This window comes from Dasypus novemcinctus, chromosome 21, assembly GCF_030445035.2.
Source record: "Dasypus novemcinctus isolate mDasNov1 chromosome 21, mDasNov1.1.hap2, whole genome shotgun sequence".
NCBI lineage: Eukaryota > Metazoa > Chordata > Mammalia > Cingulata > Dasypodidae > Dasypus > Dasypus novemcinctus.
In genome coordinates, this window is record NC_080693.1 from 30,970,640 (window position 1) to 30,987,799 (window position 17,160).

Below are 17,160 nucleotides of genomic sequence, written 5' to 3' on the forward strand. Positions count from 1 at the left end.
CTGTAAAATAGGAATCAGAGCATGGCATGTCTCATAAAGATGGGGTGGGGAGTCACAATAATGCATATAATAGCATTGCACAGCCTAAGCACTTAATGTTTGCAAAAATCATCATTCCTCATATAGCTTTATACTCAGCCATCATCATGTACGTATCTGAAAACAAAACCTGATTACTAGAACATTCATCACAGCCACCCAGGTGCCACACTTGGCTCCCCCTTCCTCCTAACCCACGTCCAGCTGGCCTCCACATTTTGTATATCCTGTCCTACAATGCACCTGAGGTCACTTTCAGCTCTCTTAAGCAGCAGCTGGTCCATGTCCATCCTCTGCTAGGGTCCCCTTGGGTCCACCCTAGCAGCCACAGTGACCTTCTATAAAGGGCTGATCTTTGTACCCTGCTCAAAACCTCCAATTATTTCCCTATCACTCAACCAATTAAATATGCACAACCCAAAACCCCAGCCTCTGGGCCAGATTCCCCAGCCTACCCCAGCCCACCAAGACCCCAGCCTACCCCATGTTCCCTGGGCACACCTCGTTCTTTTTCACCATTGAACCTGTACAAGATCAATGGACAGGTAGATCAATAGACCCAAACAGAAACCCAGATTAACCTTAGGATATGTAAGAATTTAGAAGAGAAAATTTAAATAAACAAAAAAAACCTTATTAAAGTCTAGTGCTGGAACAAATGACAGGTTATTCGGAAAAAAATAAAAATTATAATTTCATCTCTCATCTTATCCCAAACTAAATTCTAAGTGGATCAAAGAGATAAATGTGTGTGTATAAATATATATGTATTAAGAAAACAAAGAACATATGGGCAACCATTAACTTTCTGGATGGTGGACATTTGGGACATGAAAGTAATAAAATAAGTCACAGAGGAAAAGACTGACAGGTTATATTATGTAAAAAGTCAAAACTTCTGCACTTGAAAAACAACAAAGTTAAATTTACAGGCAAATGGCAAACTAAGAATGAGCATTTGGAAATAAAATTATGAGTGACAAAGGGATAACAGCTTAATAAGTAAAGAACTCTACTGAATCAACAAGAAAAAGAATACCCCAATAGAAAAATGGGCACAAATCATTAAGAAATCTTTTCTCAAAAATAAACACGTGAAAACATTTGCCCTTCAGAGGTAGCCAAAGAAAATAATCCAAGATACATACAAGGATTCATAGACAAGGCTAAAAATAAAAGAATGTAAAACAATGGTTAAATAAGTTATGGAACATCAGAATGATAGGATGGTGTGTAGCTTTTTTTTTTTTTTTTAGGAGGTACCAGCATTTGAACCTGGGACCTCGTACGTGCAAAGCAGGCACTCAACCACTGAGCTACACCGGCTCCACTTTTTTTTGTTAATTACAGCATTTTAAATCATGTTTTTAAAGAACATTTAGTGATTGAAAAAGCCATTGTATAATAAGCTGTAAAAAAAAACCAAAACCATAAAAGACTGTAAAGAAAGACATCAAAACAATCACAATAGTTATCTCTGGGTGGTAGCTTAGGCGTTACTTTTATTTTTTCATCTCTGTGCTTGTATGTACTTTCTAAATCTTCTACAGTGAGCTTCATGAACTATTTTTAAAATCAGGAAAAAATGCTATTTTTAAAAGGAGAAAAGAGACTGCACCAATATGGAGAAATGACTGCAGTACAATGTAGGGAAAAGGAGAACACAAGTGCTTTCCCCAGGCCTGAGGAGAGGCACTGACACTTCACTCCGCTGGTTGGACCAGGAGGGTTTTCATTCATTCGTTCGAGGTTACATTAATGTTTGTGTAATAAAGAATAAAATCAATGTGTTCTTGTCAATCAAATCAATGTACAAATTAAATATCAGTGAGGATATGGGGAATAAGACTCTCATTTCCCACATACCCCTGGAAGGAGTATGAATTGGCAAAAACATTTTTTTTTTAGGTGTGAAAATGAATTTTTATTTAGAATGAAAAAATAAATCACAATAAATTACTGGAACCTTGGGGATTCAGGTTCTTCTAAAATCTACTTAGGCAATTTATCAGAAAGGCTTATATGTAAACATTTCTTTGTTGTTGTTTTTAAACTGTGATAACATAAGTGTGGTGATTTGAAGCTATATACCCCAGAAAAATATGTTCTTAGCTTAATCCATTCATGTGGCTGTGAACCCTTGTAAATAGGACCTTTTTTTTTTCCGGAGACTGAACTCAAGACCTCGTATATGGGAAGCTGGCTCTTAATCACTGAGCCACATCAGCTCCCCTGAGCTGGTTTTCTGGTTTGTTTTGCTTGTGGTTTGTTTTCGTTTTTTCAGGAGACACTGGGAACTGAACCCAGGACCTCCCGTGTGCGAGGCAGAAGTTCAACTGCTTGAGCCATATCTGCTCCCAAATAGGACCTTTGATGAGGTGACTTAGTTAAGGAGCTGCCCAACTGAAAGAGGATGGGTCCTAATCCTGCTACTGGAGTCCTTTAAGAGCAGAATGAAATGCAGACACAGAGAGAACGGCTGAGGGACCAGACACAACCGAAGGACAGCAGAACCCGGAAGAGAAAGGAGAAGCCGGGACAGGCCGCCAGGTGCACTGCCGTGTGACAGAGGAGCCCAGGACCAAGAGCGCAGCAGCAGCCCCAGAGTGCGGCCGTCTTCTGGGAGAAAGTATCGCCATGACAACACCTTGATTTTGAACTTCCAGCCCCAAAACCGTGAGCCAATAAATTCCCTTTGTTTAAGCCAATCCATTGCATGGTATTTGCTGTAGGATCCAGAAAACTGAAACAATATGTAACATAAAATTTGTCATTTTTTATCCATTTTTAAATGTACAACTCAGTGGCCTTAATTATGTTTCTATTATGCTACTATCATCAATATCCGCTATCAGGGAAGCGGACTTGGCCCAGTGGATAGGGCGTCCATCTAACACATGGGAGGTCCGCGGTTCAAACCCCGGGCCTCCTTGACCTGTGTGGAGCGGCCCACGTGCAGTGCTGATGTGCGCAAGGAGTGCCCTGCCACGCAGGGATGTCCCCCACATAGGGGAGCCCCACGCGCAAGGAGTACACCCCATAAGAAGAGCCGCCCAGTGCGAAACAAAGTGCAGCCTGCCCAGGAATGGCGCCGCACACACAGAGAGCTGACACAACAAGATGACGCAACAAAAAGAGACAAAGATTCCCGTGCCGCTGACAACAACAGAAGTGGACAAAGAAGAAAGAACACGCAGCAAATGGACACAGAGAACAGACAACTGGGGCAGGAGTGGGGGGGGGAAGGGGAGAGAAATAAAATAAAATAAATCTTTAAAAAAAAAAATCCACTATCAAAACTTTTTCATCTCCCAAAGAGAAACTCTGTACCCACCAAGCACTAACTCCCCATTCCCCCACTGCAGCTACCTGGGAACCTCTAATCAGCTTTCTGTCCATATGAATTTGCTTCTTCTAAGTATTTCATATAAGTGAAAGCATACCATATCTGTCCTTTTATGACTGGCTTGTTTCACGCAACACGATGTCGTCAAGGTCCCGGGTTGTAGCATGCATCAGAATCCCAGCGCTTTCACAGCGGAAGAGAACACCCTCTTGAGGACACTTTGGTAACACCTAGTAGAGCTGCAACCCAACAGCCCCATCTCCAGGTCCCTCCCCTCGTGGCCTCTCGCACAAAAGCTCAGAGGGTCACACGAGGGGACAGTCACCCCAGCGTGGTTTACGATATCTGAATATGGAAACAACCTAAGTTTCCACCAATCAGGTATACAACAGGGGATTCAAAAACGGCAACATAAATCCTTCATGCAGTAAAAAGAAATGAACTAGACCTGTGTATGACAACATGGATAGATCCCAAAAAGGATGTGGAGGGGTGCAAAGGCAGAACTGAAATCTCGTGCACACCACGGCCCCACCCTGGTCCAAAGTCTTGACACAGAGAGGCTTACTTAGTTCCCCAAATAGCCCTCCAAGTAGGTTTTACTATTGTGCCCACTTTACAGATGAGGAAACCAAGGCACAGAAAGATTAACTTGCCCCACGTCACACAGCTGTTAAGTGGCAGAGCCAAGATCTGAAACCCGCAGTGTGGTACATGAATGTAAATTTTAAATGCACACGAAATAACTATGCATTGTTTCTAGGAACCTACCTATAGACGCAAAAGTAAGTATTCAAAACATGGACGGAAAATGTTGTTTCTTTCACTTAAAAACATGAGAAAGGGTAACAACTGTCCATCCTGGGTCACGAGTACACAGAGGTCTGCCGTGACCTTCTCCTCGGCGTGGGTGAGGATGTGGACGCAACGCCCACGGCAGGCGCGGTGCCCCCCCACCCCCCCACAGCAGGCGCAGCACTTCTGTTTCCACCTCTTCCCGCCCCCGCCGCTGGTTGCTATGGAAACCAGGGCACCTCGGGCTCCCAGAGCTCAGCCCAGGTGCTGCCAACTCCAGGAATAATGTCAGAGCGTTAGTGAAGCAAAGCCCGGGCCGCCGGCGCCTTGCGCACACCGTGCGCCCTCCCGGCCACGTTCGTCCAGCGTCTGCGCCTTGGCCTGGGTGCCCGCGGCGAGCCCGCCCCACGTGCACACCTGCCCTCGCGGGCAGGCCCGGGTGTGAGCGGGTGTGTCTGGTGCCTGCGGGCAGTCACGTGATCAGGCGTGTGCGTCCACAGCGCGGCGCTCTTACTGACCATCTCGGAGATGCTAAGGCAGGTAACACTTCTGTAGCGCTCGCTATGTCCCAGGCACCGTGCTCCAGGTTTCACCTGGATTCTCTCATTCAAACTTGACAACAAGAGGACCTACGTGTGGCTTCTAGCATTATTCCCAGAAAAAGAAACTGAGGCACAAAGAGGCTGTGTGACTTGCCCGAGGCCCCCCAGGCTGGCGGGCGGCAAAGTGCGTGAGTCTAACCTCTGGCTCTGTACTGTGGAGGCGAGGGCTTTAAAGGGCACTGGCTCCCACACGGCTGCACTGTAAACGCCACCTCTGGCACTTGGTAACACACGGGTTCCTGGACCCCACCCAGGCCTGATGAAGCAGAGTCACCAGGGTGGGGCCCGGAAGCTGCATTTTAACACAGCCCCCCAGGTGAGGCTGCACTGCAGCCAGGACGGACAACCACTGCTCCAACCCAGGTGCGGTAGGCTGACAGGGTCGGACGGGGGCGACCGGGTGACGGGGCTGTCCTGTCAGTCCTGATCCCGGCCCCAGACACAGGCAAAGGCCGGAGGCCAAAGTGCCTCCATTCCAGAAGGTCTGCAAGCAGCAAAGTAACCAAGGAAGGGGCGACGGCTCACCCCAGGCAGGGCTCCAGAAGTCAGTTATGAGTTATGTGGCTTTGTGGCCTGCCAGGCACGGATTTCCGCCCACCCCACCCTCTCACAATGAGTTGGGTGTTGGGGTGTGGGGGAGGATTGCCACAACCTGCTGTTCCCAGCCCGGCCCGAGGCAGGGAGGGTCAGTGACCTCACCTGGGCATGGCCCCCAGCGCGGGCCGAGCCAGGAGGGGCTCCCCGCGTCAGACCTCAGGTGGAGCCACCAGACCACAGGGCAGGGGAGCAAAATGTGACCCCCGAGGTTCTAGGCGCTCCCAGAACAAAGGGGAAGGAGCAAAGCTTGGTTCCTGTCATGGAGGAAGGAGCAATCTAAGCTTTCCTGAGGATGTCAAGAGGTGACGCCGATGGGGTTGAGAAGTAAATGCATTTCACGCAGGAGGGCCACATAAAGTAAACGTCAGGCAACAGCAAGTAACACCATCTGGCTAGAGCGAAAGGTCAAAGAGAGGCGTGGCTGGAAGAAGGAAAAAAACAAAAACTGGGTAGGGATATGGCTCAAGCAATTGGGCTCCCGCCTACCACATGGGAGGCCCATGGTTCAATTCCCAGTGCCTCCTAAAGAAGACAGAGAGCTGGAGCGACGGGCAGGCACGGCGAGCTGACACAACAAGGTGACACAACAAGAGACACATGGAGAAGAGCATAACGAGAGACATAACAAAGTAGAGAACAGAGGTGGCTCAAGTGATTAGGCGCCTCCCTCCCACATCAGAGGTCCCAGGTTCAGTTCCCGATGCCTCCTAAAGAAACAAGGAAGAACAGACACAGCAAGTGCAAAAAACAAGGGGGTGGGGAGAAATAAATAAAAATAATCTTAAAAAAAAAAAACTAGAAATATCCTGAGGCTCAGAGAAGTCAAGTAACTTGCCCAAGGTCACTCAGCTAGAAAGCTATGGAGTCAAGATTTAAACACAGGCTGCCTGGCTCCAAAGCCTATGAACTAATCACTAAGATGGGGTCCACCAAATGGCATCCTTCTCTGCATATGTTAGAATGCTGTGAAGGTCAACCTAGCCAGGTCTAGAGCCATGGCTTCTCAAAGAGGTGGGGATAGGGGTATATGTTTAAGCTACCACCACCACCACCCCCCAAGGGAAATTCAGCAATGCCTGGAGACATTTTTGGTTGCCTCAGCTCAGGGGTAGGTTGCTGGCCACCTAGTAGGCAGAGGCCAGGGAGGCCGCCAAAAACCCTGCCCTGCACAGGACAGCCCCCCACTCCAAAGAATGACGCGGCCCAAACGTCCATAGGAACCCTGGCCGAGCCACACCCCCTGGACGGAGCCCATTTCAAACAGCCAGCCAGACCATAACGCCATCTGTTTATCCCAAAGCACTGCTGCCTGGTTCCTAGCCCCGGGATTCTAACTTCATTGGGTTTGGATACAAGCTGGGCATCGGGACTTTTTTAAACCCCCCAGGTGATTCCAATGTGCAGAAAAGTTAGGGAACCACTGCCTCGAGAGGGGAGCGGGGAGGAATCAAACCACGGCGCAAAGAAAAGTCCCTAGGGAATAAATGCGACCGGCCGCCAGCCCCCACCCAGCTCTGGGAACACGCTGGTGCAGAACCAGCAGGATCCAGGGCTCCATCCGCCCCTCCAGGACACTGAGCAGGAGCCAGCCCTGGGGACGAGGAATCAGAGCTGGCAGGGCTGGAGGGGAGCCAATTAGAGAGCCGCTGTCCCTGTCTGGGCAGGAGAGGATGGGCAGGCGCGGGGAGGAAGAGGAGCAGGGAGAACCAAGACAGTGACTCAGAGGCCTGTCAGGCTGGTGACCGGGAAAGATCAGGACAGAGGGGAGAGAAAAGGTTAAGAGCAAGTGAGCCCAGTCTGGGGACAGAGCCAGAAATGACCGGTCAGTCGCTACAGGAGGTGGGGAGGGGGTGAGAGCACTGGGGGAGCCAGCTGCTGAGACTGCAGTGGGATGGCCTGCCCAGGCCAGGGGTGGCTCCACGGAGACCCCAGACCACCCCCTCCCCCCCGGCGGTCACATGGAGCCCAGCAGGGTCCCTGTAGGCGTCAGGCGATAGAAAGAAGAGACGATGGAGCCGTCAACGGGGCCGCTGGGAAGGAACCAGGCGCCGCGTGCCCCAGACCTAGTGCTGCCCTCTCGCCTCCTGCGCCTCCCCCGCCACCTTCGTGCTGTGCTGCCTCAACTTAGAAACAGCTCCTTTGAGTTCCCAGTTTACTCACCGACAAACTAAGGAGGGTGAAACCCAAGACCTCTAGGAGTCCATCCCCTTTGTCCCCAGGCTCCCACGGGCTGCCAGAGCCAGCCCTCTGGCCAGGCTTCGAGATGGAGCCTGGAAAACCTGAGCCCTTCCAACGAAGATCCCTAAGGCCAGGCAAAGGGGCCGGGGATGGCCGGCGGGTGGGAAGAAGACTCAGGGCACAAGAGCCGCCTGCCAATGTCCGAGGACTTTCAGGAAAGAGAGATTGGCCTTGTTTAGGGCAGAGGGGCAGGGATAGGGCAGGGCCAAGCAATGGTAGTTACAGGTGCTTAAGGGTCAGCACTGAACGGGCAGAGCTGCATTCCAATAGAGAAGGCGTGCTTGTCAGGTAATGGGCTCCCCGTCACTAGGGGCCACCAAGCTCGGGCCGGGTGACTAGTTTTAGGGGCACAGGGGATTTGCCCAGTGGCTATTTCAACTTCTAGACCTTGAGCCCTAAGACTCAAGTTCCCAGAGACCTGGGGCCTCTCCTGAAGGCTCCTCTCTCCCTGGGAGAGCTGTCAGGGTTTGGGCTCTGGATTCTGCCTCCAGGGGAGCGGGGCCTACATGCTCTGGGTAAAGCACACGACGTCTGCTTCCCTGTTTTCCTTGCCCTTCGCCGGGACCACAGGCGTCCTGCCGCACCGTCCTGTCTCCCACGGCCTCACCCAGGCCTCCCGTGGAGGTAGAGGGCAGCTCCTGGGGGAGGGGTCCTCCCAGCTCAAGCCAGGGGGGCATCTACAGCCTCCTGAGGCCCCCACCCCCTCTCCCTGCTGTCGGCCCCAGGAGAGCCAGCAGGGGGAAGGGACCCCAAGAAAGCCCCTCTCCACTCCCAGATAAGGACAGGACCCTGTATGGGCTTTGAGTGATAGCCCTGTCCTTCCGGAGCATCTCCGATGGGGGCTGGGGGGTGGGGGTCACGGGCACGGGCTGCGTGATCCCGGAGCCAAGAGCCTCCCCCCGGCACCCATGCCTGACCCGACAGGCACCCGCCTCCTCGCCAGCAGGAATGTGAAGGAATGTGCACCTCCCACCCACGCCAGGCCCGGGGAGACCTGGAGGAGCCAAGCGCTGGCAGAGACCGGAGGTCCACGAGGACCCTCTCAGGGAGCCTGCAGGGATGGCTGCGCCGGGCCGCCAGCCCCCAGCTGCCCCCGCTGCATTCTCCTCCCCTGCGCCCCTGCCCCGGCCAGCGCAGCTGCTCCTGTCCCAAGGGGGCACTGAAAACGCCCTCGCAGGGCTCCAGGAATAAGCAGAGCTGCCCACCCCCACGGCTGCCGTCCCACCCTCACCGCAGGAGAGCCCCATTTCCCGTCCGCAGACACCACCCATGCTGGTCAAGGCCCTTCCAGAAATCAGAGCAGGCTCACCAGGGCTTCCTGGGCATGGCGAGGCCTGGCCGGCCGAGGGCCGGCAGCACACAGTCCCTGGACAGCGCAGACCTGGCCGCCCGGCAGTGGCACCTCCAGGTGAGTCCCCAGCGCCAGGCAAGGAAATCAGGCCACAGCCCAGTAGCCAGCTAAGCGCCCGCCCGCCTAGCCGCTCACGCCCCACGACTCCAGATCCCAGAACAGGCATGTCCGTGGTTACCATAGGAACTCGCTGAAGCCAAAAAAGGCTCCGCACAGGCCCTGGTGTGGACCCTCGAAGCTCGCGTCCACCCGCCCGGGTGAGCATGCACGCAGGCCGACACGCTTACACACGCACACACCGGCACATGCCTGCACACGCCGGCCTGCTGTCCTGCTCAAGGCCCATCCTGAAGAAGTCAGCGGATCAGGGCCTACACCGAGGCAGAAGCAGAGCCCTGCCTGGAGCGGGTCCGAGAGTGGGCTCCCCGCACACCGCGTCCTGCCAGCTGTCGGTTACCAGTGGCACCGACAGTGCCCGCCTGGGGCTCGCCTGCCAGAGGCACCGCAGCAGCTGGAAAAGGAGGGCGCCGGGGCCGGACCACTGCCAGCCATGCCTGATGCCCACGCCTCTCCCCTGCCCCCTTCTGTGGGACACGGAATGGGTCACACCCCCCCTCCCCCAAACACCCAGGTTCCCCATCCCTGTGGATCTCAGCACCCAGGGGCTCACCCAGAAACAGAGTGGTCTCCTTGACCCTTCCCTCGCCCTCACCCCCCACATCCACCTCCTCGACAGCTCTCTAAGCTGTCTACACTCTCCAGCCTACCGGTCAACACTCCCCAACCCCCCCACCAGTCAGCCTGATGGCACCCGAGGGGACCCTCGGACTCAGTTCTGGCCACATTACCCCCAGGTCTAAACCCTTCAATGCCCACCCCCATCACTCGGGGAGGCCGCTCCAGCCCCCCACAGCCCGCCCCGGCACTTCCACCGCACTTTCGATCTGAGGTCCCACCGGCCATGCCACGCCACACCGCCTCTGCGGGGGCTGCGGCCCTCTGGGACGGCTTCTCTCTTCCCAGGGCCGCCCCTCCCCGCACCTGGAGGCTCAGCTCAGGCATCAAGGCTCCAGGAAGCCTCCCCTGCCCACCCTGGAGGAGCCCTCCCTCCTCGCTCCTCTCAGGGACATCTGTCAGGACTTGTCACAGTCCACCTGTCCCGCACCGCCGGGCGTCCGTCTCCCCGTGCGGTCGTACACGTTCGTGAGCAGAGGCTCTTTTTCATCTTTGCTCCCCCCCCCCACCAACCCCAGGCCTGACCCTGGATGGGGTGTAGACATCCAGTAAGTGTTGGGTGAACGGGTTCAGCCGTTTACCAACGTCAAGTTCACCCTGTCCCTGACCCCTCCCAAGCTCAGCGGCTACCCCGAGGGTGGAGGACAGGAGCTGACCAGGACGGCTGAGCCCCGCAGGGCGCCTAGTCCACAGCAAACAAAGAGCTGGAGGCCAAAGTGGGGAAAGGAATTTGTGACCGCGGCCCTCACCCAGACTCCCTATGGAAACCATGCTAGAGCCAAGGGGTTAGCTGGGAAGAAAGGGGCTTCCTGAGAGGAAGGCTGGAAAGCTGGAGGCAGAGACTTGATTCAGGGACCCCAGTGCCACACTCTGCTTCTCTCCCACCCCATCCCTCCCCCCCGCCGCCCAGGAGGATGTGGCTTTGCTAAGGCCATGAGAACCAGGAGAGGGAGATGTTTATGGGAGTCACCCAGACTGCCTATGTGATTCTCACCGATTGAGGGAGGGAGCCCTGTGCTTCAAGGGGCGGTGGCAGGGCCAGGAATTGAGCTTTCCAGCTCTGGCAAGCCCCCAGCCCCCCGCGGCTGCCATCAGGGATCCCAGGGGCCAAGGAGAACTACGCCGAGACACGCGGCTGTGGCTGCCCTCTGCGGCCAGCTCACGTCGGGGAGCATTTTGAATCCTCAGGCTAGTTAATCCTGAAACTTAGAGTAGGGGTGGCTGTAGGAAGTATCTCTGGGTCAAACCACAGTACAGCCAAACGCTTCCCCACCACTGGCCAGCCTGTCGAGAGGCTCCTCCAGGCCCTCTCCAGACTCTCCCGCGAAGGAAACGAGGGCCTCATTTCCCCTAGAGCTCAGTCTGCACCTCATCCCTCTTCAGAGATGCCACTTCGAGGGACCAAGAGCCGGGACCACTCCTTTAAAAGTTGAATCCTCTTTCCTACAAGGCAATGGATTCTAGATTTCCCCATCACAAGGAGTGTGCAGGAAACCGTGCCCCCGTCGCCACACTCACGCAGCCACAGCCAGGGCCTGGGTGCGACGGTCAGCTCAGGCGGCTGCAGCCCAGGGTAGGGCCCACCAGCCCAGGCTGACCAGGGAGCTTTCTGCTCTAACCCCAGACTCCTGGCCCCGCCTCGCTGGGCTCTCCTCTACGGCTCAACCCCTGCAGAATGGGACCCTGTTCCAAGCTGGGCCCCAAAATAGGCTGGAGAAGGGGGAGCCCCACCTGCTGACCCCACCTCTCCATCCTTCCACCTGCATGTGAAAGACCAAGCGTGACAATCCATAGATGATTCATTCAGCAAATACAGACTGAGCGTCTGCTGTGTAACAGCCCGAGGAGGCCAGACAGGACGCGCAAGGGTGCTTGCTCTCATTCATTCGCTTGTGCAGGCATTCACGTATTCAACAGCGAGCACCTACCATAACCAACGTCCTGGGACAAATACAAAAGGGCATGAGCCACGAATGTAAACCCTCAGAAGGTCAAAGCTTGAAGGGAGCAGGTTGGATGCTAGTCCAACCCTCCCATTTTACAGATGGGGAAACTGAGGCCCAGAGAGGTTGACGATTCGCCCATTGGTGAGCCAGGGGCTATAACCAGGGCATCCCAACGCACACTCCAGGCCTCTTTCTACCTGGTGCTACCACCACTGCCCCCCTCCAGGTTCCCTGTGTGACCCCATGTTCCCTGTGGCCCCCTGCCCTTAAATACTTGCCTCTGAGGATCTTCATCATTGAGGTACCCAGACCCCACTCGACCTGGGCCTCAACGCCCCCCTCCCATGCACAGCATTGTAGAGGCAGGGATGCATTCTGTGGCCAAGACACACAGGCTCTCCATACACACAGCCCCTTGCACACACTGGGAAGGAGAACGGGACAGCAGGGGGCAGGTAGGGCTGAGAACGACGCAGGTCCACCCTGGACTGGGACAGCCATGACATCAGTCCCGGATTCAAATCCCAAATCCATCACTTACTCACTGTGTGACCATAAGCCAGTGGCCTTACCTCTCCCAGACTCCGTTTTCTCTCCCATAAAATGCAGAGAACAGTGGCATCTGCTTCATGAAGCCTCAGGAAACTGCAATGCAACCTGCACACACAGTCAGTGCTCGGTGATGTGAGGCCAGAGCCCCCATGCCCAGAGCTGCGTGGCTGACTGTCCCTGGGCAAGGGACACCAGGTCCCTGGGGAGGGAGCCAAGAGGATCAGGGCATGTGGGTGTCTGCTGCTCGGTGAAGAAGTAACAGGCTGCATCAGTGGAGAGAAAGATGCCTCGCCCAGTGGAGGCAGAAGGAAAGAGGCATCTGGTGCTGGCAGAGCCCCCGCAGTGAGCAGGTGGCCGCCTGATTGGCCTGCCGGTCAGGAGAGCTATATCCTGGCCATCTGGGCAGAGATCCATTTGGGCACTGCCAGCAGGGGTGGGGGGAGCTGATATTCCTGTTGGCCCCAAGGGTAGTGGGGGACAGCATAAAACTTCTTCCGGTGTCTGCCCAGCCCACAACACTTTTCCCTTCTCTGAGAACTAACCCCTCCCACCTAAAGAGGGGGCCACAGCCATCTTTTTTTTTTTTTTAGGAGGTACCAGGGATTGAACCTAGGACCTTGTACAGGGAAAGCAGGTGCTCAACATTGGGCTATACCTGCCCCCTTATAGCCATCTTTTATCCCTATAATCCACCTTTTCAACCCAACTGATTGGACCAGGGGCACATAACTGACCCACGCTTGGCCAATCAGATTCTCTCTCTCTCTCTCTCTCTCATGTGTTTCAATACTTTTATTGAGCTATAATTTACATACCATTCAATTTACCATTATAAAGTGCACAGTTCAATGGTTTTTAGTATATTCACAGAGTTACACAACCATCTCCACTAATTCCAAAATATTTTCAACACCCCAGAAAGAAACACATATATTTTGGCAGTCACTCCCCCTTTCCCCCAAACTCACCCCCCTGTCCTAGGCCACTATTCTACTTTCTGTCTCTATGGATTTGCCTATTCTGGACATTCATATAAATAGAATCATTCAATATGTGGTCTTATGTGCTTGGCTTCTTTTCCTTAGCATGATGTCATCAAAGTTCATCCACTTTGTAGTACATATCAGGACTTCATTCCTTTCCATTGCCAAGTAATACTGTATCATATGGATATACATCGTTGTATTCATACACTTATCAGCTGACAGACATTTGGGTTGTTTCCGCTTTTGGATTTTTATGAATAATGCTGCTATGAAGATTTATGTACAGACATATGTTTGTACAGACATATGTTTTCATTTCTCTGGGGTATATACCTAGTGGAATTGCTAGGTCATATGATAACTCTGTTTAATCTTTTAAGGAACTGCCAGACTGTTTTCCAAATTAGCTGCACCATTTTACTTTCCCACCAACAATGCATGAGGGTTCCAGTGTCTTCACATCCTCACCAACAATTATTACCTGCCTTTTTATTATAGCCATTCTGGGAGTGAGTGATAGATGATTGTTATCTCGATTTGCATTTCCGTGATAGCTAATGGTGTTGCGCATCTATCCATGTGCCTGTTGTTCATTTGTATACTTCCTTTGGAGAAATGTCAATTCAGGACCTTTTCCAATTTTGTAATTGAGTTGGCTTTTTATTTTTGAATTGTAGTCTTTTATATTTTAGATATAAGTCTCTTATCAGATAGATGACATGCAAATATGTTCTGATTCTATGGGTTGTTTATTCACTTTATTAACTGTGTCCATTGATGCACAAAAGATTTGAATTTATCTACTTTTCATCTGGTTGCTTGGGCTTTTGGTGTCATATCTAAGAATCTAATAAAAAATCACCAAGATTTATGCCTATGTTTTCTTCTAAAAGTTTTATAATTTTAGATTTTTAATTTGGGTCTTTTATCTCTTGAGTTAATTTTTGTATATAGTGTGAATTTCATTCTCTGATATGTGAATATCCAGTTGTTCCAATCCCACTTGTTAAGAACTATCCTTTCCTCATTGATTGCCTTGGCACCCTTGCTGAAAATCAATTGACCATAAACGTAAGGGTTTAATTCTGGACTCTCAGTTCCACTCCACTGATCTTTCCTGATGTACTGAGTACCACACTGTCTTGATGACTGTAGTTTTAAAGTTTTGAAATCAGGAACTATGAGTCTTCCAACTTTGCTCTTCTTTGTCAAGAATATCCTTGAATTTTTCATATGAATTTTAGAATCACCTTGTCAGTTTCTGCAAGGAAGCCATCTGGGATTATGTTCAATCAATAGTTCCGTTTGGGGAGCTTTGCCATCTTAACAATAATAAGTCTTTCATGAACATGTGATCTTTTTTTCCATTTATTTAGGTCTGCTTTCATTTCTTTTGGCCCTTTCTCTAAGAAAATTAGAAAATGGGATGCAATTCTAGCTGCCTACCTGAACAGAGGAGATGTAAACTTGGGAAAGGTGGTTGCTAATGTGGCGTGGCCACACTCAGTCACATCTGGGTCAGAGCAGAAAAAAACTATGTGTGCACACACACAGGTGTGAGCTAAAGGTCTCCAGCTCCTTCTGAGCTACCTCCACTGTCTTCCCTTGGGTTCTCAGACACACTGAGATCATTTCCATAAATTCCACCTTTTGCTTAACCAGATGACACAGGGTTTGTTTCTGATCATCAAAAGAACATGGGAACATGGTCCTACACCCCACACTAAACCACCATCTCACTTCTCCCCGCCCGTGCCTGAACCCTCAGACTGTCCCCCCAGAGACCCCACTGGAACCCCGAACCCAACAGCGGTCCATGCTCCCAGCCTTCACTCTGCCCTGTACATAGCACTCTTCCAGGTAACAAATGTCACATAAACAGGCCATCGATAAATGCTTGTGAAATTCAACAAGATGGCCCAGGATAGCACCAAAAGAAACATTTCTACCAACCTATACCCCTTATTCACTCTGCTTTCCTGCCTACCATCTCATTCAATATGCAAGAAGCTCTGGGAAGGCCATTAGACCAAAGATAAGGAAACCGTAGCCCAGAGAAGTTAAGTGTCTTGCCCAAGATTGACTTGCCAACCCAGCACAGGCACAGGTAAGCCCATTGTCCCAAAGTATCTTTAAAAGCCTCTTTAGAAGCCACTTCCTCCTGGCAGTCTTCTGGGACTGCTCCTACTACACCCCTTGCATCAATTCTACAAAAAGGTTATAAGCTCTCAGAGGGCAGGGACAGTTTACCCTCCACCCCAGCCCTGCCAGTGGCCTACCTGCACCCTTCTGAGCAGAACAAACCAGAGTGGGAAACCTCTTATTAATATCTTTTTTTTAATAGACTCCTTTTTTTAAAGATTTATTTCATTTATTTCTCTCCCCCTCCCCCCCTGTTATCTGCTCTCTCTGTCCATTCGCTGTGTGTTCTTCTGCGTCCGCTTGTATTATCAGGTGACACTGGGAATGTGTCTCTTTTTTGTTGCATCATCTTGCTGCATCAGCTCTCCATGTGTGCAGCACCACTCCTGAGCAGGCTGCACTTTTTTTTCACGCGGAGCGGCTCTCCTTGCAGGGCGCACACCTTGCGCGTGGAGCACCCCTACAGAGGGGACACCCCTGCGTGGCACGGCACACCTTGCATGTGGCAGCACTGCACAATGGCCAGCTCACTACATGGGCCACCTGGGTTTGAACCCTGGACCTCCTATATGGTAGACGGATACTCTATCAGTTGAGCCACATCTGCTTCCCTCTTATTAATATCTTGACCCTCCTTTATGACAACCCCCAAGACTGGCTGTGGCTTGCCCAGGGACCTACACCCAGGAAATACATGGTCAGTGCTGGCAATTGAATGGCATGGCAGAGGGAGGCTGGCCTGGAAGCCCTTTCCGCTGTGATGGGAGGAACTGCTCTGAAGGAGGGCAGCTCACCAGGGGAGTTTTCCTGTACAACCTAGTTCACATGTAGCAGGATAATATTTTGAGCTAGTGACTAATGCTATTTTTCCTCCTTGAATTTCCCTCCTCCAATTCACTCAGTTGGAGCAGGTAGGCGGTCAGTACTCCCTGTCCCAAAGGAAGGATGAAGATGGAATTAGGCTAGACATTCACTAAGTCTCAAAGGGGGAAAGAGGATCAGGATGCAGACAAAATGGCTCAGCCAGAAACACGGAAGGAAAAGGAACGAAGAAGTCCAGGGGTTCCAGGAGAGAGATGTGTGGTGTGCCTGCTCGAGGCTCCAACTAGACCAGCAGACATATGGTAAACTGAGGCAGACCAAACCACGAGCACAGTTGCTCAACAATTCCCAGACCCTGACTCTGGCATGGGGGACTCAGAAAGCCCCAGGGCCACGTAGACCAGGAGGTCAGGTCTGCCATCGGATGTCTCAGCAACCAGCTGGCCCCTCTCCCCCACAAACACACACAGGTAACAGGGCAGTTTGTGATGCTCGAGAGCTGGTTCTAGTTCAGGTAGGCAGGGGCGTCAGGAAGACAGCTCGACAGAACTGGGCTTCAGAGAGAAACTAAGATGACCGAAAGCGCAGGCGTCTTTCCCACACCGCAGGCCGAGAGCCAGCAGTCACGCCGCTGCAGCGTTCTCGCCCTTCTGGGCCCGCCGCGCCCGTTTCCACCTCTGCTGTTCCAGGACAAGAATCAAGAGCCTAGTCTAAGCTTCTCCAGCCCAGAAGCCCCCAGACTCTGACGGAGAAGCCGACAAACACCACAGCCCCATTCAGCCTTCCCTCCGCGTGGGGGAAACAAGGGCCCCAGAGGACAGTGTCTTTCTTTGACAGAACAGGAAGTGGCTACTCACTTGACCTTCAGACTCGCCAGCATGGTCTTGTCGATCCTGCCAAGAGAGAAAGCAAGGGCTTCAGTCAGCGCTGGGGCCTGGTATCTGCAGGGGCGGGGACCCGGGACCAACCCGGACCACCAGACATCAGGGTGGCAGGGGACAGCTGCCCT

At 52.3% G+C, this 17,160-nt stretch overlaps 1 protein-coding gene across 23 annotated transcripts in view; it reads right to left on the reverse strand.

Moving 5' to 3' along the window:
- Positions 1–17,160, reverse strand: part of RAP1GAP2 (RAP1 GTPase activating protein 2) — a 244,631-nt gene that overhangs the window by 186,547 nt on the left and 40,924 nt on the right. For 21 of the 23 annotated variants that reach the window (XR_011646816.1, XR_011646815.1, XR_011646819.1 and 18 more), the window contains one exon: positions 17,009–17,044. Coding sequence is in view for 19 of the 23 variants with exons in the window: in XM_058283763.2 (XP_058139746.1) it covers positions 17,009–17,044 (36 nt within the window). In the remaining 4 variants the exon portion in view is untranslated. Of the gene's footprint in view, positions 1–12,221; positions 12,475–17,008; positions 17,045–17,160 lie in introns of those variants that run through there. The other 2 variants (XM_058283769.2, XM_071210418.1) reach the window with 2 other exon arrangements.